Raw genomic sequence first — 20,944 nt, forward strand, 5'->3', positions numbered from 1 at the left:
GCAGTGGGCAGCTGAGCAACCCCAGATGGGGTGTGGTCTCCCAGCCAATAATGCCATACGATCATTTCAGTGTCTTCATCTGAAGATTGCTGTTTTTAACTTGTGAAAAGTTGGTGTGCCAGTTTAAAACAATATGCCTGTCATCTTATCATCTTAATCAGGTACTGAATGAATAGTCAAAGTGTGCAGTCAGCTAGCTTTTGGACAAATCCTTTAACGAGCTGGAGTACACAGTCATACACTTGCATGCATACCTGCGAACAACCATGGACACGGACACAAACATGCATGCATGGGCAGGTGGGCAGGTGGACGGATGGACACACACACACACACACACACACACACACACACACACACACACACACCAGTATAACTACATTGTACCAGCTGAACACAATGCTGGAGCTGCAATTTGGCAGGTTGACTGTGGTGAGTGGTTGTGTTAGGTGGGTTATGTGGAGGGAGAAAATAGCTAAAGGGTGATCGCTCAAAGAGAGGAAGGGAGGAGGTTTGAGGGTAGGAATGCAATACACAAGCAATGGAACCAGCGAGTTCATGCAGTGAAGACTATGACATGGGACAAAGGATAGTGGTGACAGAAAGGAGGAAGAGGAGAGTGTTGACTAAGAGTGTGAGTGTGGATGCAGTGGTTGAGCAAAGGCTAAGGCCAGAATAAATATGAGACTGGAGGTTGTGTTGCAAGAATATCTCCCATCTACATAGTTCAGAAAATCTGGTGCTGGGAAGAGCATCCAGATGGCGTAGGTTTGTGAAACAGCCATTGAACTCGAGCATGTCCTACTCAGCAATGTGTTTTGCCACTGGCTGCTCAACACTACTCTTCGCTAGAGTTTGGTGGTGGACATTTGTTCTGGTGGATAGCTAGTTGGTGTTCATGCCAACATAAAATGCTGTGCGGAAACTTCAGCAGAACTGGTATATGATATGGCTGCTGTCGCAGGTGGCCCTGTCTCCAATGAGTTAGGATAAGCCAGAGACAGGACTGCAGTAGGATGTGCAGGGTGTAGAATTGGGCAAGTTTGCACCTAGGTCTTCCATAGGGATATGACTTGCGTAGCAAGTGATCAGGAGTTAGAGGGGCATAGGGTGGCTGGCAGAACACCAATTTAGATAATCAAAATGCTTTTGAAGGACATGGTTCATTTGCTCCATTTGGGATAACATTGGGAAATCTGTAGGTGAACTAGGTTTGTAGGGCAGTTCTTTCAGGGCATGCCTTTTTGGGAACTTTAACATACTGTAGAAGGAAATTCTTTTCACTGCTTTTGGAGATGGTTATCAACAAGAGTGGAGATTCTTTCAGCGGGAGTACAGTAACCAGCTATAACATGGCCAGGGCACACAGGAGCAATTTTGTGGTGTGGCTGGGATGACAGCTGTCAAAATGCAGGTACTGTTGATTCTGTGCGGGCTTCATATGGATGGCAATGTGGAGTAAGCCATGAAAGAGGTATTCGTTGTCCATGAAGGTGACACATTGAGCTGGAGAGGACCAAGTGAAGATAATGTGAGGAAGTTGCTGAGACTGCGGAGGAGTGAAGATGTCTTGGGCCTGGGTTCAGATTGTGAAGATATCATCAATGAGCCTGAACCAGGCAAGGACTTTGGGTTGTTGGGAGGCTAGGAATATTTCTTCTATATGGGCTAAAAACAGATTGGCATAGGGGACTGCCATGCATGTCTGCCCACGGCCATGCTGCAGGTTTGTTTATATATCTTCTCCTCAAAGGAGAATCATTCATTTGTGGTGATGTAATTCCTTAGGTGAGTAAGGATTGAGGTAGTGGGTTTAGAGGTGCAAGTGTGTTGCGAAAGGTAGTGTGTGATAGTGGCAAGGCCATCAGCATAGAGAATGTTGTTGTCTAAGGAGGTGGCCATGGGTAATGCTTTTGTTTGGGGACATGGCATCAGTATTGATGAGTAGGGATCCATGTGGTACGAAAGAAGTAATTCATATATTTGATATGAGCGACTAGGTTATGAGCAGTTGGCTGGAGATGGTGGTCGACAAGAGTGGAGATTCTTAAGGGGAATACAGTATCCGGCTATAACATGGCATCCAGGATTGTTTGATTTATGGATTTTGGGAAGCATACAGAATGTAGATAATTCCAACTTCGAACCTTCCGTCTCCCAGTTCGTACCACCATCCAACTGTGACTCTCCCCCTGTCCCAACTAATCACCAGCAGCTTAGTTTCCACGAACTCATTCCCTAGAACCTGACGTAACCATCCTTCTCCGTGTCCCTTCCCAAGAACACAAATATCTCAACAGAAGAAAGAACAGCCATCTGCAGTCTCAAGTCAGACCTTGATTTAATCACCCTGCCTGTGTATGAAGACACCACTGTCATGGTGAATCAATGTCTCTGTGACAGAGGGCATCAGCCAACTATCTGATTCCTCCTACTACAGGCTCTACCATAGTGACCCCATTCCAGGAGTCCAGCATAACCTCCAGTCCAACAACTTCAACTCAAATCTGAACAGCTTTCCCTGGAATCCATCTTCCTCTTAACCCCCCCCCCTCCTCCCCTCACATACAGACCTACCTTCCTACCTTCTATGTATCTTCCAAAATCCATAAACCCAACAACCTTCGACACTCCATTGTAGTTGGTTACCTTGTTCACACTGAAAGAAACTTTGATATTATTGACCAACACCCCGACCGATGACCGTAGCAGTCTGGTCTCTTTAATCCCACAAACCAACCAACACCCCCAACCAATCTCTTGTAGCTTACCCTCTCATATTAAACATGGGAACCACTTCCTTCACTGATTCTTGCCCATTCCCAAACCCGTTACCACTTGGATCTCTTCACATCTCTATTTATGTCATCATCCTATCTCATTTGTTGCCATCATCCTATACATCAACATTCCCCATGCCCAAGGCCTTGCTGCTATGGAACACTATGTCTCTCAAAACCCTTCCTGTTATAAACCCAGTACCACATCCTTTATACATCTAACCAACTGTATCATCATGCATAACTAATTTTTGTATGAGGTAAGGTATACAAATAAATCTGTGGCACAGCCATGGGGACATCCACATGGCACCCTCCTATGCCAGTCTGGTAAGTGGTAGCGAGAAGAAACGTCCCTAGTCACCAAACACTCCAGACCTCTTGTGACCTCGTCATGATCTGGACCCAGGCCCAAACAATCTTCAGCCTCAACACTTTCTCTCCTATTATCTTCACCATGTCCTCTTTCCTTGCAGTTGATCTCCATGATTCTATTGTTTCTGTCCATACCGCTGTCCATACGAAGGCCAGTAACCATCAACAATATCCACATTTTGACAGCTTTAGTCCCGTCCACACCAAAAAATCCCTCCCATGTATCCTGGCCAATTGTGTAGAGCGTATCTGCTGTGGAGAGAGTTGTTGTATTCAGTATGCTGAAGATCTTACTAAGGCCTTCACAGACAGGCATAGGAGCACTTCCCTCATTTCCCAATATAATGACAAACTGGAGAATCTGAACCATTTCCTTCACGAGGCTTCAAGGATCCTTCATCATGTATGGGACTGAAAGGTATTCCACTCACAGTCCTTTCCGTCTCTCCTAAAGTGGTATTCAACCTCCCACCCCACATTGTGGTCCACTCTTCATCACAATCACACACGTTTAATATTTCCACCACCCTGTACAACCAGCTGCAGAGGAGCACCTCCCTCATCTCCCAAGACAAGTATGGACTATAGTATCTGAGCCATGTCCTTCACCAGGTCTCAGGGGATCCATGTATGGAAATGATTTTCCTGCCCACAATACTTCGTTCCCCTCCTAAAGTGGCACTCCCCCCCACACACACACACACACACTGAATCTACCCAAGACCCTGGTCTACTCACTCCCAACTCCTTGCCACATGGACCATTTCCCTATGGAAGACCAAGGTGCAAGATCTGCCCTGTTTCATAACCCAGCACATCGTCTAGTACTATTACAGGCTTGTCCTATTCCATCGTAGACAAGGCTGTGTTTGAAAGCAGCCATATGATATACCAGCTGTGCAACAATTTTTGGACAGCATTTTATGCCAACATTACCACCAACCAACTGACCACTGGAACGTGTGGCCACCACTACATAGTGGCCAAGAGCAGATTTGAGCAAACACTTGCAGAACACATTGCTGAGTACAACGTGCTCGAATTCAGTGACTTGTTTCACAACCATGCCTTCTAGAGTCTCCTCCGCAGCACCGAATTTTGCGAACTACATAGATGGAAGTTTTTCTTGCAACACTATCTTCATTCCCATAGTTCTCCTGGTCTCAGACTTGGATAACGCACCCCACACCCACACCAGCATCTTACCCAACAGTCTTCCCATCCTTTGTTCTGTCATCCCCTATCATTGCCTTACATTGGTGGTCTGCACTGCAGGAACTCACTGGCTCCTTCTATCCTCCTAACAGAACCTTCATTCCCATAATTCTCCTGACCTCGGTATCTGATAACTACTACACCCTCATCTTTACCCAACAGTCTCCCATTCCTCCTTTTTACCCCTCCCAACCCATCGTGCCATGTCATAGTCATCAAACACTGCATAATTTCGTTGGCTCCAGGGCCCTCGTGTTGCATTCTTATCCCATACACCTACTGCCTTCCCCCAAGCTGTCAGCCAGTCTTCCCCAACCTTCCCTCGCACTTTCCACCTGGATTCTGCCTTCTCCTACCATACCCGTTCGACCCTTCGCCCCAGTCTTAGCTGAGTAGTCGGCATGTGTGACTGCTGTGCAAAGGACCCAGGTTCAATTCCTGGTGCTACCAGGGATTTGTTTCCTTGGTGTGTGGAGTGGAACGGGGTCCTCTCAGCCTCATGATGCGTATTGAGGAACTACTTAACCCTTTCACAGGTCGTGGGGTATATACTTCCCACTAAATTTATATGTGTTACCACTTCTGTACACTCCCGGCATCTAGTGGCAGTCTCCTGCACCAGCTGTTGTTTCTACTTGTTGTGAAATATAGCCTTCAGGACTATGGGAGGTATATATCCCACCAAACAATGGTGTTTTAATGGTTCTTGGGAAATATGGTCACGACCAAAGTAGTTTCTGAAAGTGGCTTGGGAAGTAGACTTACCCACAAAATTAATCTGTCATTTGTGGTCCTCGGAAAGCATATTTACGACCAACTTATGGGTATCCCAAAGCTTTTGGGAATATGTGTTACCACCTCTGTCCAAGTATGGTATCTTGTGGTAGTACACTGCACCAGGTGTTTGAAAACTGCTACAACAATCAATTTCTGTTTGTTGTGGGATCATTACTGTTATCGGAATGCATTGCTTCATGTATGCAGTATACATTATTGTGACGTAGATGGTGGTGGTGGTTGTTGGGATGTTTAAGGGGGCTAAATGTGACATAGATCAGCTCATACCTTTATTGCATGGTAAAGTTTCGAGGATTGTTTGTACATTGTGGTAAGTAAATTTTATTATCGGTAAACAGTATTTGTTAAATAAAGTAAAAGGAAACATAAAATGAAAACAAAAATCACTGTTCATTATTTCTTTACATGTAATGGCAACACAGCTGACAAAAGGGAAGTGTGAAACCAATTTTCCACCATAGTTTTAATACCTCAAAAAAGTTCCTTGATTATATATGTACCACCATAGTGTTTGCTCTTAAATCACAATAATAAAATTATCAAGAAACAGATATAGTCATTTGATCACAATTGTAATAGGGTAGAAAAAAATCTTTGCTGAGTTGCTACAAAAAATATGCCTGCAAAAGGGTTAAATAAGATGTAGCAACTCCAACATCTGGAAAGGTGACAGATGTTGGGTGAGTGGTGTGCTGACCCCATGCTCCTCCATACTACCTCTGAATGATGTCATATGGCAGAGGATCATACAGCAGCCAGTTGGGACTGCGAACCCTCTGGATCTGGTTATGGAGTTACATTACTCCTAAATTACATTTCACAAAAGCTTTCCTTACCATACTGGCACTATTTTATTGAAAATTTACATGGTAAGAGCATGGGTATTTAGAGGTACATGTTAATTCTTATAAAAAGTTAAAAAGAAAAAACAGCTGCCAGCCACTGTTTTTAATAAATAAATTTTTGTAGGAACTTACCTGTCTCTAATGACTTCATAATTGATGAAACATTCTTTTACTGTGACATGCAGTGGTTTACTTGATTGTTGGGACAGTGATACATACTTTAATCTCTTTAAAACTGAGTTGTATCAGTATCTAAGGTATTTGTGTATGGGTAACCTAATTTTCATAACCTTTTCTATTATTATTCACAATCTGAAATTAATGAAATGTGTTAATTGAAACCGTTTGTACACCTTTCTATCTTTTATTTAATTTTTTAAATTCTGTTGTGCAAAGTTAGAATGCGACCAGAATGTTTACATCAGTGGCCAACACATCTTTGCCTGGTTACTAAAGTATCATTGGAGGTCATTAACATTGATTAATAAAGGCAGATACGTAGAAATCCATCCTTGATGGAAACGATATGCAATTTTTCACATTCCTCAGTTGATATTATATTTGTGCATATTAGGACACCACTTAGGTTATTTTTATTTATAAAATAGCTTAAATACATTTTGCAAGCAATGTTTGATGTTTCGATTGGTAGATTACATTGTGTTCCTTTTGTTCTTTGCATTACTCTGATTGACAGGGGCTGGTACTCTTGAGACACATTAGTTTTTAGTCACTCCACTAGATCTAAGTTTTAAATGAAAATGTAGTTATAAATACAGTTTGTATTATAGGTGTTTCTATTAGAATGATAAATGCTTGAAATTATTGACATCAGCATCAATACAATCATGTAGGGATCCATAAGTAACTGAATGTCTGAGGGAGGAACATCTGTGGTTATAGGTCCTCCTATTAAGTGCCTCCTGAATCAGTTAACTAACTATTGTCTGTGCAAAAACATCAGTTTGGACAGAATGCTGGTTTTTGTAAAAGCTGTTGCATACATTTGGTAGTTCTTGTTTCACCCCTTCTGTGTGCTGGCTGTTGAGCCACTTGCAGTTAATTTATTAATTAAATTAATTAATTGTTTATAACTGTTTTAAACAGAAGACTTTTACTTTAGCATGATATTCTGGCATGCAAACAGCTGCAAAATCACTTTTACGGAAATAAGCATTCCGAGGTTACTGATTTATTGTGTGGATGTTGGTTGATAAACTGGTTAAAAACAGTGTTCAGTACAGGCATTTAGCAGGAGAACCAGTCATTACCACTTCTGTATCTGCACGAAAGAAATTTAGTTACATTGTGGCCAACATTTACATTGTTGATAGCAGTTGCCAGAAGAGCAAGACAAATCCATTGCTGCTATTGGTACTACTACTACTACTACTACTACTGCTGCTGCTGCTGCTGCTGCTGCTACTACCACCACCACCACTAATGCTACTAGTATTACTAGTGAAATAGCAGCAGAGGAAAACTTAATTGGATAGATTTAATCAAGCTGATGGTTTTACCAAAGTCAGTGTAAATTCAAACTAAAAAAATCTCTTTGTTTTTGGTGTACAAATCAAAATCAGTGTTCTACAAAATACTTGTTGAATCCACTACTCTTGAAATACGCATTTAACAAAAATCTCATACTGTGGTGAAAATTGTGTGAAAAAGAAAAGCTGTCTTCACTGAAGAATAGATAATGGAAGAGCAGTAGGGCAATGACATGGCAAAGGTACAGTGTTCGATTTCTGGTCCGGTATGTAATTTTAATCTGCCATAAAGTTTCATAGCAGTGCACACATTTCTGCACAGTGAAAATTCATTCTGGAAAGGATGGTGATTGTCAATCTTTGTAAGCAGGTAGAATCTGTTACAGTTGTTTCCAAGAAAGTAATCCAGTCTCAGTTTTCTTTGCATGATTCTATCATTTTTAACCAGACTTGTCTCTTGATTTACATACAGGCGCTAAAGACCTGGATGCCATGCACCCAAACTAATTCTATCTTCTCCTCCTCTTTCTCTAGCCATAAGTGATACTTATCATGCTCGAAATTTTTATAAAGACTATGGATTTTTACTTCTTTAAACTATTAGTTGTGCAGTATATATGTCTCCAGTACAGCTCTTGTAACTGAAGCAGGTATTCAATTTTTAGTTCTCACTTTAAGAATAATATACTTATGTAATGCTTGTGTTTTTCATACTTAGCAGAAGTAGCACAGGCACGCCCAACACTCCATGCAACTTTAATGCAGCGGATGACAGATGTCCTGTCACGCATGCTCAATGACCCTGCAACGCGGGCTGCTCTGAGTGGTGGTGGTGAAGACTCGTTGGAGGGTGGAGCTGGAGAGCCTGCTGAACGGCGCTTCTCGGCACTCTCTCTTGATCCAGCACAGCCTGATTCCAGCTCTGCTGCTGGTGCCACATCACCCACTCCGTCAGGACAAGAAGGCAGCAGCTCTGCTGCGACACCAGCAGAAACTGAAGAGCCACAGCCCAGTGACAGCACTTCATCTGAAGAAGCTCCAGATGCAGCTCTTCTACAGAATAAGATCAGCAACTTACAAGATCAGCTAACATGTATGAGAGATGGCTTCATAGAGAGGTACATAATACTTTAGTAACAGATATTTTGTTTTCTTATTGTAATTGCTTTACCGAGAAAGTATTAGTCAAAGACTAAAGAACTGTAAAAGCATTTAATTGGTGAAAGGTGTTCTACTCCTGCCATAAAAGGTGACCATAAATCTGTGCCAAGTGGATTCAAATTTAACATATTACTGACAGTGCTGTCACATTTTGTTGCTTGGTAATTATCATTACTATATTTCTTGTTGGAATTTTTTTTATGTAAAGGACTAAAACTTAAGAGAAAACAGACAAGTAGTGATCTGAAAATTAATTGAAAGATATAGGAGTCATATTTTGTGGAATCTTCAGAAATGTTACCCGAATTCGGTGGCATCTCCTCTTGCTGTTAGATTCATTTTTAAAACTAAGCATCCATTTAGAGTGAAACTTTCAATTTGATGCAGAGTTTGTGGTGTCTGATGGATTAAAACATTGTGTTGTATAAAAGTCTCAAACATGAGATATTTGCTTTTCATAGATAACACTATCAATTGAATCAGAAGAGAATGCCTCTCAGTTACACTTGGAGCTTCACTCTGCCATGCTTCATTCCTACCTTCCATGTGCAAAGATCTTTCTTAGAGAACTCGTACAATACACTTTAATATAATCCATTTTTTATGTGTGAGATAGCAATTGTTATACTTTATCTCCAATAATTACGTGCATCAGCCATTTTAATATTACTGTTTTCCATTTTAAGAGTACTGTTTTTATCAGCTTGTGACTATGTCTGAAGCAATTTGGCAATATACCTTTATTTATTTTAAATCAAGAAGATGGAACACCACCTACATGAATGGCCACAGAAATGTCTAACATTTCTGAAATCTCTGTGTGAGAGCTATACATCTACAAATTTCAAATTTACCACTTTGCAGTTGAGTAGGAGCGGAGGGGGAGTGGTGGGGGCTGAAAGAGAGAAGGAATTCTATGATGTAATTCATGGTAGCAGATTGTGTTTGTGTGTATCAATTAAAAAATCCTCTCTGATCTACACTAAACTAAGGAACAAATGAAGCACAGGTTTTTGGCATCTCTTAAGGGCCAAGAAACTGGGCAACTGTGTTCCTCACAGACTTGATAAACATCATGTACAAATGATATAAAACAATCTCCTCTTTCTGCTGTCCTAAGATATAAATGACTCACCTTTAACAATCTCCTCTTTCTGCTGTCCTAAGATATAAATGACTCACCTTTGCCCAGAGTTCACACATAATGGCAAATCAAAGAATGGAAAATCCAGGATGGAATGTAACAATTTTATGAAAAGGAAAGTTGCTACTCAGCATCTCCGCTATATGGTGAGTAGCAACTTTCCTTTTCATAATATTGTTACAATGATTAGTATTATATCATAATTGCCACAGTTCTGTACAGTAGTTCAACATGGCAAAAGCAACTCTTTAGCTAAGGAAAAAACCATGATTGTTTAATAGCGTGTTTCTAATGTCATCATTGTTACGGAATTGTTAAATAACTTTGATGGATACAGTACGATTTCTGCCAGGTCGCTGTTTGAAATTTCATTTATTATGGAATTCTACATATTTAGGGCAATATATCACTCAAAAACTACATAAAATAAGAGAAAGGAAACCAATCATGTATAGTGAACTGATGTTTAGTGCGTAGAAACACACCACCGAGAACAGCATTCACACTAGCTTTTGACCTCTTGCTCTTTCTCCAGCAGGAGAAGTACACACATGCTGTCTCACCGCAGGAGTGTGTGTTTGGGCATCAATGTGGTTGTGCTTGTGAATGTGTGTACTTTAGCTAAAGAAAGAGCAAGAGCTGAAAAGCTGGACTGAACAGTTTTTTTGTTGCTTTTTTTCTACACACAACCCATCAGTCAGCTATAGTTGACTGGTTGCCTTTTCCTTATTTTATGTACTATTCTGAAAAGGAATTTCCATTGTTGTTATACTCTTCAAAAATATTACTTGAGACAGTCACAGATGATTGGCTCTACAAATTTTTGTGCTCACAGGAACCATTTACGGAACAAACGTATACCTTATCCTGTCACCACTGGTGGACAACTGCATGAAGTTCATTGTCTATAGTGATCTTCTTACCACATGATCTCTTTCATTGTGTCGAATAGGGCATAGTCACTAGGAGACAGATCCAGCTAATATGGAGGATGTGACAGTGCACTAAACCATAGGTCTTGCACAGTGGCAATGGTATGGCAACTGGCAAGTGGCCGCATGTTGTTGTATTGGACCAGAATGCCACAGCTCTTTTTTCCGTGGTGGTGGTGTTGAATGCGGTGACAGAGTCACTGCAGTGGACTGCAGTACCGATCACTGATGAGAGTTGTAGTGGGAGGAAGCCAGTCTGCCAGAATTATCCCTTTCTTATCCCAGAACATAGTCGCCATTTGTTTCTGTATGAATAGCTGTGACCATGACAGAGACCGGCATTTCTTTTCTGAAGTCTGATGGAAGAACCATAATTCGCTGATGGTGAACAGGTAGTCAAGGAACTCAGCTGAATCTGCACTACACCAGCTGTTGGCATATCTCCACACGCTTCTGTCTCTGTGCAGTTTTGAGGGAATGGGGCACCCATTGTGTGATCACCTTCTTCATCTTCAAATCATCATGGATGACAATGTGGAGGATTCCCCATGATAGACCTGTTGCCTTCTCTTGTTTATCAAATGTGATTTGGATGTCTCCTATTATGAAATTATTGACACGCTGGACATTGTTTGGTTTGTGTGCAGTTGCTGGACGCCCAGTGCTCTTGCTGTTTTCAGCAGCCACTACCATCCCTGAAATCTGAGACCCAACAAAACACAGATCTGTGACTTGGTGCTGTTTCCCTACATATGACTACTAACCTCTTGCAGATATGTGAGGCAGTTATTCATTCCCCCCAGAGAAACTGTCCACTGTTGCTCGTGCTTGTCTGCTTCCGTGTTGTGTTATAGATGTTCACCAGTGTACTTGCAAGCCAGAAGAAGTGCTGTTACAGTGTGCCACCTGTGGGAAGCGGCAACACCGTCTGGTGGTGGTAGATGTTACTATAGTCTATCTTCACAAATACGTCATAAATGCATAGATAAAAAATCTACTCACCAAGTGGCAACAGGAGAACAAAAACACAAAAAGGTTTAACTTTTACAAGCTTTTGGAGAAGAGTTGAAAGGGAAGGGTGAAGGAGAAGGACTGGAAAGGTTTAGCAAACAGGGCACAGTTCAGAAACGTCACCCAGAACCTCAGGTCAGGGAAGACTTACCGGATAGGATGAGAAGGAGAGACTGAGTGTTGGGAACTGCACTGGATGAGATTTGAAAACTTGAGAGCTTAAAGGTGGAAGACAGGATAATAAGTAAGACAGAGATTACTAATAAAACATTGTGCATGAGTTAATAAGAGTGAAGAGCTAAGTGCATTGTGTGTAAGAGAGATGGGAGGGAGGAAGGCGAAAAATAGACAGATCAGAAAATAAGAGATTTAGAAAATTAAAATGGAGTGAAGAAAGGAATAGTTACTGTGAAGAAATGCTGAGATGGAAGGAATTAATGTAAATTAAGGCCAGGTGGATGGCAAGAACCAAGGACATGTAGTGCAAGTTCCCACCTGTGAAGTTCCAAGAAACTGGTGTCTCGGGGGAAGAATCCAGATGGTGTGTGTGGTGAAACAGGCACCGAGGTCATGACTGTCACGTTGTAGAGCATGTGTTGCCACTATACACTCTCTTCCTGTGCCCATTCATACAGACCGATAACTGGGTCCGATGTAAAAGGCCGAACTTTGTTCACATAACAGGTGGTACATGATGTGTTGTTTCAAATGTGGCTCTCCCTTTGATAGTATATGTTTTGCCAGTTACAGGGCTGGAATAAGTGGTGGTAGGAGGGTGCATGGGGCAAGTCTTGTAGCAGGGATGGTCACAGGGGTCAGAGCCATAGAGTAGTGAGATGGGTACAGAAGGAGCATGGGGTCTGACAAGGATGTTGCGGATATTGGGAGGATGACAAAAAGCTATTCTGTTGTGGTGGGCAACATCTCAGACAGAATGTATCTCATTTCAGGGCATTATTTTAGGAAATCATGGCCTTGTTGACGTAGCTGATTAATAAGTTCAAGACCAGGATAATACTGAGTTACAAGTGGCATACTGTGAAGTTGTGTTTTGAAGGGATCAGCAGTACCAGAATTGGATGTGATGGCCTAGAAAATCTGCTTCTGAAGAAGGCTGGTGGGGTAATTACGTCCAGTGAAGGCTGATGTGAGACTGGTTGTGTGTTGCTGTAAAGAGTCTGCATCCGAACAGATATGTTTGCCTCAAATGCAAAGGCTGTTTGGAAGGGAACATCTAACATGGAAAAGATGGCAGCTATCAAAATGTAACTGCTATTGTTTATTAGTAGGTTTAATGTGGACAGAGGAGTGTAGCTGGCCTTTCCTGAAAATGAGATCAACATGAAGGAAAGTGGCATGGGATTTGCAATAAGACCGTGTGAAATTTATTTGGGAGAAGGTATTTATAAATTCCAGGAATTTTAACAAGTCATCCTCACCATGAGTTCATATGGCAAAGCTGTCATCAATGTATCTAAACTAAATCAGGGGATAAAGGCTAATGGATCCCAGGAAAGCCCTCTCCAAGTGACCCATGAAAAGGTTGGCAAAGGAAGGAGCCATCCTGGTTCCCATGGCCGTACCCCTGATCTGTTTGTATGTCTGTCCCTCAAAGGTGAAGTAATTTTTGGTAAGTGTGAAGTTGATTAAGGTGAGCAAGAAGGATGTCATGGGTTTGGAATCGGGTGGGTGTTGACTAAGGAAATGTTCATCAGCAGACAGACCATGTACGTGGGGGATGTTGGTATAGACAGAGGTGGCATCAATGCTGAAATGCAAAGTGTGTTGTGGACGGACACAGATTTCAGACGATCTAAGAAATGGTTGGTATCTGTAATGTAGGAATACATCGACGCACATTTCAAACTGCTACTTCGCAGGAGTTAGAGGGGGAGTGTCAATCAGTATTGAAGAAATTAAATATTTTGTGGCAGTATTGCTGCATCTGGCAATAAAATTTGTGGTAAGAGTTAGGTATTGATTGAGTAGCTCTTCCCTGTTAATTAAACATCCAGTGATGATGGAGAGTGGGTGCAAGTGCAGAAGTTGTCTGTGGACTTTGCGTGTCCTTACTGAAGTTTAAACAGAACGATTACTGAATTACCATCACTCTTACGACCTGTAATTTCAGCTGTGTGGCCATGGTATTTCTCTGATGGAACAGTGTACATCTACATAATACTTAGTGACAGTGTTAATAATTTAGTATGACTCAATGAAAATATTTCCAATCTTTAATAATGGACAGATTTTGGAATTTGGAGAGAAAGTGCCCCAGTCTCTTAAATGACTGCACTTGTAGGGTGTTAGAGACCTCTTGCAGTTTGCTCAAGAGCCCCAGAGCCGAGATTGAAATTGTTAGAAATGATATATGTAAACAAATTAGTGACAGAAGAAATACGAAGGGCAGGCAGGCAGTGCAGCACTCGGGGACCAATACAACCAGTTGATGCTGCTGCAGCTCTGTAGAGCAACTGACCTCCACTATAATAATGGTCAAAGTGTCAACAGTATGTTGATGGCCACTCCATAATAAATGAACTACTCCAGCAGGTACCCACTGGGTCACCTACATGTCACAGGAATCTGTCAGTGAAGTCACTTGCAAATTGCATGGTAATTGAGAGGTAGAGAGAGGTATTGTATTTGACAAGTTACGAGATTTTGTTCCATTCTGTGAATGGTTATGTGCATGCTTGGCTTGAACTACTTAGTATGGTGATACTGCTATGCTTGATGTCAGCAGTCTATGTTGGTAGCAGTGGGTGTATATGGAGTGATTTATTTACATGACAGTGTCTGATACAATAATTCAGCAAATTTTTGATGACTTTTTTTTTACCTAACATATTGTAATTGAACTCCCTGAGGGAACATCTGTGTATTAACCAGACAATATATTTACTTCTGCTCTGCTATGGGGTCATCCTGTGCCAGAAATCCCTCCTTATACTGGCCTAGTTCCATAGACTGTGTAGGTGGTGAGTAATTTGCACTCTACTGGCCTTTTACTGATCAGAAGGCATATAACAGGTCAGACAGTACTCAAAAGTATGCAAGTAATGAACTTTGCTTGGTGGTATTGTACATTGGAGTCATTGGTCATTGATGGGGCATGGGCAAGAGAGAGAGAGAGAGAGAGAGAGAGAGAGAGAGAGAGAGGAGGGGCAGTAATAAAAAGAAGTTTTGAAGGATTGTGATGGTGTGGAACATGTACATGCACACAAGGGAAGTTGCTGACACCAACACAAACATATAGAGACCATAGTAAGAGACTGACCAGAAAATCACAGAAATTACTCTAAGGGAGAGGAGGAGGTTCCGTATTGAGAAACAGAGATAAGGTTGGGAAGATACAGTTGAGATAATCGTAGTTCAGACACGTCAGATGGAGCAGGATTTTAGAATGAGATGTTAACAGGAGAATGGAGACTGAGGTGAGGAGGATTGTGGAAATGAAGGGTATGTTGCAGGATGATTCCATACACTCCAATAGAACTGTTGTTGAGGGGTGGGGATCCAAATTGCATGCATTTTGAGTAGCTGAGCAATGACCTCCACAACTGGGTTGTCTTGATTGACCCTTGGCCATAGTTTGGTATTGGTCATTTGTTAGTTTGGTGGATAATCATTTCATTGTCATACCCAAATAGAACACTGTATAATGATTGCTGTGCTGTTGGTAGCTGATTGACTGCTTTCATATTTGGCCTTTACCTTTGACATTGCAGGAAATGTGTAGCTGTAGCACTAGAGTTGGAGGTGGTAGATTTATGTATGGGACAGTTCCTGAACCTGGGTCTTCTGCAGGGATTATGGTCTGCTGGGTAGGGGTTGGAAGCCTTAGCCACGTAGGGATGGACAAGGATGTTATGCAAGTTCGGAAGACAGTGAAATATTGCTTTGGCAGTTTCTCTGATTTTCTTGTAGCAAGTGTTCTTTGCTTCAGAAGCACCTGTGGTCTTAGTGTGCGTGAGTACTGTTTCTTTGCCCATTTTTACCCTCTCTCCTTCCTCCATACCTTGGTACTTTCTTATACCATTCTGACTCATTCAGATCTTCCTTTCCGTATCCCTTTTTCTATCTCTGGATCTTCATGTATCTCCGTTAGTATTTTCTTGGCAGTTTCCCTAATGGCTTATACCCCACTGATTTTCCCTTTGTATGTACTAGTCACCTCCCTGTGTGCATCTACATCTTTCAGATTTGTATGACTGTTCTTAAACTTTTGACTGTGCGGCTCTGCTACAGCAGTTCAGTGCCCACGTGGCTGTAGTGTGATTGAATGTTGTGGAAGTTTCGAGATGTACACTCTGTTAACATTTAGCTGTGGTCAGATATGAGGTCAGCACACCTTAACATATACTCTGAGCTTGAGAGTGGCATTTCACTGTCCATTATACAACTTCATTATCAATTTGATGTTGGTGTTTTTGCAGGGATTTCACCATAATTTATAGTGTGCTTTATACCTGCACCGGTGAAACATTGCACTTGACAGTTCGCATTTCATTAAGCTAGGTTGCCTATACTGCAGTAGTGATGTTGCAACTGCAGTGTTCATACACATAACAGACAATACTGTTTTCTGTTTCATTTCATAAATGTAAACTATTGAGCAATGACACTATATATAAGAAATGGTTTTGTAACAGAAGTCTTTCTTTCCAGCACAAATTTAGCAGCGTTTTCCCACTCCTGCAAAGTTCACTTTCTTTTAATGACACTAGTAAGTTTGCTACTGTAGGATAGTCTTTCCTACTGTAGTAAGCAAAAGTATGCCTGCCAGTTGCACCAGTTTTGACAGAATCTCAGTGACAGGGTCTGGCTGCTTTTTCTTCTTCCCATGAATTGTGAGTTGCTAAAAATATATAATGTGATCCAGACGGCTTGGGATCATTACGGCTCATGTCTACATCTTTAAACTTTTGCAAACTTTTGATGTTCGTTGCACATCTTTATTGGTAGGAACTGATGGCTGTCCATGAATACATGTATATTCTTTCTCTTGCTTGTAAGACTCATGAGCTCTCTGTAGTAACTTTATCACCTCCCTGTCTAGTGACACACCTTGACCCAAAGAATTGTCACGAATTTTTTTTGAGTATCAGAATTTTCTAAATAACAGCAAATAAAACACAGTTCAATGCAAGCACTTGATAGAATCTACCTACAACATGCATTGTTTTTTGTTCAGCCCAAATAAAGCCAGCAATGCGGGAACTTTGACATTATGACCAGCTGCGATAGTGCTGCAGGGATTGGTTCACGTTCCACGCTTAGTGCTCGTGCTTCACGTTCTTCTCTTGTTAACCTGTTATACTGTCAGCTTGAGATGCATATGTCAAGTGCAAAGTTTCAGCTGCCTGGGTATAAATGCAACATGTGGCATTTCAATATACTGAGATCGCAGTATTCATCCTGTTGTTTCTGTTAGTTCTGTGTTTTGTGCTTCCTGACAGACTATGTTGCTATGAAAAACTACAGTAGATAGTGCAGATATTGCAAATACCATGTGCATGCAATTACATTTCTGCTACTTATGAAGGACCAGTGTGGGCTGTAATTATCACAATGAAGCTTGGTAGATATGCTAATTCATTAGTGCGAAACTGATTTATGCTGGAAAACAAATTATTTACAGTTGTGGCCACCAGATGGAAATCTGGTGCTGTATGCTGTTTGTATGATGGTGTGACATGCATGCTGTCATTTGACCACAATGTGTGAGAAAAGTATGGCTACGGAGAAGAGACCGTGCTTTGTTAATGAAACTGTTTTATGTGAACAGCAGAAGTGACAGTGCTGCATTGAGAGAGTATCACTGACTGAAAGGTCAAAAAACACAGGTGAGCTTGATGTGGCTCCTGGAAGAAGAAGGTGTCCTATCCTGGTGGAAGTTGTTGATGAGGTTGCTGCTGCTGTAACTGGCCATGGAGCACGTGCCTTGGGTATTGCTAGTGCACATGCAGTGTCACAAGAATTGTCCATCCCATGGTCAACAGTATTGAAAGTTTTGTGATTGATTTTACACTGGTACCCGTGCAAGAGCCAGACAGTGCAGCAACTGAGACCTCAAGATCCCCAGCAACATTCTGAATTTACTGTTCAATTCCTGGCATGAACTGAAGTTGATGACATATGCTGGGCAATATTCTGTTGAGTGATGAGAAACATTTTACACTACACAATGCAGTGAATACACTGTGCAGTGAATAAACCATATGTTGTACACAAAGAGCCACTGCTTGGCCATATGTGACAGTGCTGTGTGGATACTCAAGCACATTTATTCTCAGTTCATTCTTCTTTAAGGAGAATACACCCAGAGAGCCTGTCAGGTGTACCATGATGTCTGCATGTTATTGACACCTTTTTGTACAAGCATGTGATTCCTACAATGGAAGAGCAGAACTCTGTGGAAATCACTGTTTTCACGCAAAATTTGGCCAACACCTCATGTCGCCCACCCAGTGAAAGATTTGATTAGTGAAAACTTCCATGCGTGTGTTATCTCGAGGTTTTCCATGTGACTTTTGGTCGTCGGAATACCTAAAAGAACCCATTTACAAGACACACATTCGGTCTCTACCTGATCCGAAGGCCGGTACACAGGAATATGTTGCTCAGATTCAATGAGAACCACTGTGAGCAACTGTTGATCATGTCATTTTATGGATGCAGCATTCATCAACATCTCCGGTGCCCATATTGAACAAATTGCGTTAGTGGCAGTCAATAATAAAATTAACATTGTGCCTTTCTCACTTGTTTGACTTTTTCTGCCCAAATCCCGTTCCTAATTCATTACATACAGAAACATTTCTATGTGTCTTTCGTAAATTCACAGTGCCAGATTTGCAGCTGGTGACCAAAATTAGAACTAATTGTTATCCACTGTAAATGGGTTCTGCATTAATGCATTAGAATATTTATGGTGAGTGAGTGTATTGAAATTATTCAGCACTCATTGCATGGTGAGGTGTGTGACAAAGCAGTATATGGATTGTGACTTTGAAATCTCATAGGAAGCAGTCAAAAGGTTAACCTCCTGCCCTGCCATTTCTCTCTCACACCAAAACTCTCTCTCTCTCTCTCTCTCTCTCTCACACACACGCACACACACACACACACACACACACACACACACACACACACACACACACACACACAAAGACACAGATACACTCTCACTCTCTAACTTAGCTCTCATGTGCACTTGTGTGTGTGTGTGTGTGTGTGTGTGTGTGTGTGTGTGTGTGTGTAAAACATTGTGGAAGTTCTCCAAAACCTTTTCTACACACTTGAGTCATGCTATTGGTATAAATGCTCTTTTTTATCATAATGGTGTGGATACGAATGGCAAGTAATGTTATCCCTGCATGTTTTATTGCAACAGTATGTTGTCACATTAGTGTTCTCCACATTCCACTGCCATTGAAACATCTGTGGTGTGTTTATTACAGACATGGCGTTGAACCTGCTGTTCGCCTTGTGTACTCTGACAAAAGTTCGTCAAGTGGTACAATCTCATTAGGTGTGGGCGATGAACTTGCACGTGAAAGATCGCCTACCGCAACAGGTAAAATATATGCTAAGACTTTTTTTTACATTTGCATGTGAAAGTAATTAGAATAAGTATTTAGTTAGTGTGAAGAAGAAGATTGCTGCAAGCAAAATTTAAATAATATAATTGATTAACTGATTCAGTTCCTTAATTAAAATAAAGAGTGTTAATTTTGTAGAGATGTATTTTCAACATCTTTTAAGTTAATCTCATGATCTTATCAAATTTTCAAAGAGAGAATGTCTACGTTTTTGCATGACTCTTAGGTGCAGTTGATGCAACTATAATTCCAATTGTTCCTGACATTTATGGAGCAATATAGTGGGAACCCATCATATTGGAAGATCAAGCCTTTGTTTTCTTTCTGTGCCAGAATTATCCAGTAGTTTCCAGTGCATGTTTCTGTGGCAATTCTTTCAGTAGAGAGAAAAATACATATTCCTCATAATTTATGAATGACACTGAACATGTTAATATTACAGCTGTCATGTTGGATCTTATTGACAGCAGCATATTTCTTTGATTCCCATATCTAGATATTGTATGTCTAGACTCTCTCAAAAAAATTAAATGGCGTTTAATCACTTGCAGTAATTCACTATTATTAAGTCCTACCTTTATTGTTAACAATCATAAAATTTATAACTTGTTACCAACCCTTTCTGTGTGTAATTGATTTACCAGTTGTAGTTTGTACGGGATTCATTGCAATCCTTCTGCAAAATTTTCTATCCTGATAATGTTTGTACTGTAACTGTTGACTGACCCCAGTACTGATTTCTGCAGCCTCCCATTAGAAACTTTCATGTTCTTTGCCAATTTGTGTGTTTGCTGACCTATAGCCTCCCACCACATTATTTTCTGTGTGACATATGAAGCCTCTGTTGTAAAATTGTTCCTATCATCTTTTAGTTGATGTCACTAGCAGAGAGTGATGCCAAAATAGGCTGTCTGCGCAGACGGCAAGACACACATGGGGAGAGAGGTAGTGATGGGGGTTGCAGGATGTTCTGTTGGGGAAATGCCAATTGTGTCACTGATGACAGTGCCACTAAACAGATTTACTAAATATGGTTTTCCAAAACTTGTTCACCAAAGGGGATGAAGAAAATAATCCAGAATTTGAATCTAGAACAAATTCCAATATGAGTAACTTAAAAGTAGATATACTCAGTATAGCAAAGCAGCTTAAATCACTTAATAAGGGCAAGGCTTCCAGTCCAGATTACATATCAATCAGATTCCTTTCAGAGTAAGCTGATACAACAATGATACACAACTGCTCATTCATCGGAAGATCTGTATCTAAAGAGTGGAAAGTTGCACATATCACACCAGTACCAAAGAAAGGAAACAGGAGCAGTCCAGTGAATTACAGACCCATATCACTAATATCAATTTGCAGTAGAGTTTTTTAACATATTCTGTTTTATAACATAGTGGATTATCTTGAAGAAAACAATTTGTTGAGTAATGGTCAGCAGGGATTGAGATAAAATCGTTCTTGTGAAGCACTACTACCTCTCTATTCTCATGAAGTAATGAATGCTATTGACAGGGGTTATCAAATTGATTCCGTAGTTTTGGATTTCCTGAAGGCTTTTGATTCTATTCCTCACAAGTGTC

At 41.0% G+C, this 20,944-nt stretch overlaps 1 protein-coding gene across 4 annotated transcripts in view; it reads left to right on the forward strand.

Moving 5' to 3' along the window:
• Nucleotides 1-20,944, forward strand: part of LOC126486149 (DDB1- and CUL4-associated factor 6-like) — a 227,199-nt gene that overhangs the window by 80,607 nt on the left and 125,648 nt on the right. For 3 of the 4 annotated variants that reach the window (XM_050108930.1, XM_050108929.1, XM_050108927.1), the window contains exons 8-9: nucleotides 8,222-8,621; nucleotides 19,218-19,333. In XM_050108930.1, coding sequence (XP_049964887.1) covers nucleotides 8,222-8,621; nucleotides 19,218-19,333 — 516 coding nt within the window. The remainder of the gene's footprint in view (nucleotides 1-8,221; nucleotides 8,622-19,217; nucleotides 19,334-20,944) is intronic. The other variant, XM_050108928.1, reaches the window with a different exon arrangement.

Source organism: Schistocerca serialis, chromosome 1 (assembly GCF_023864345.2).
Source record: "Schistocerca serialis cubense isolate TAMUIC-IGC-003099 chromosome 1, iqSchSeri2.2, whole genome shotgun sequence".
Lineage (NCBI taxonomy): Eukaryota > Metazoa > Arthropoda > Insecta > Orthoptera > Acrididae > Schistocerca > Schistocerca serialis.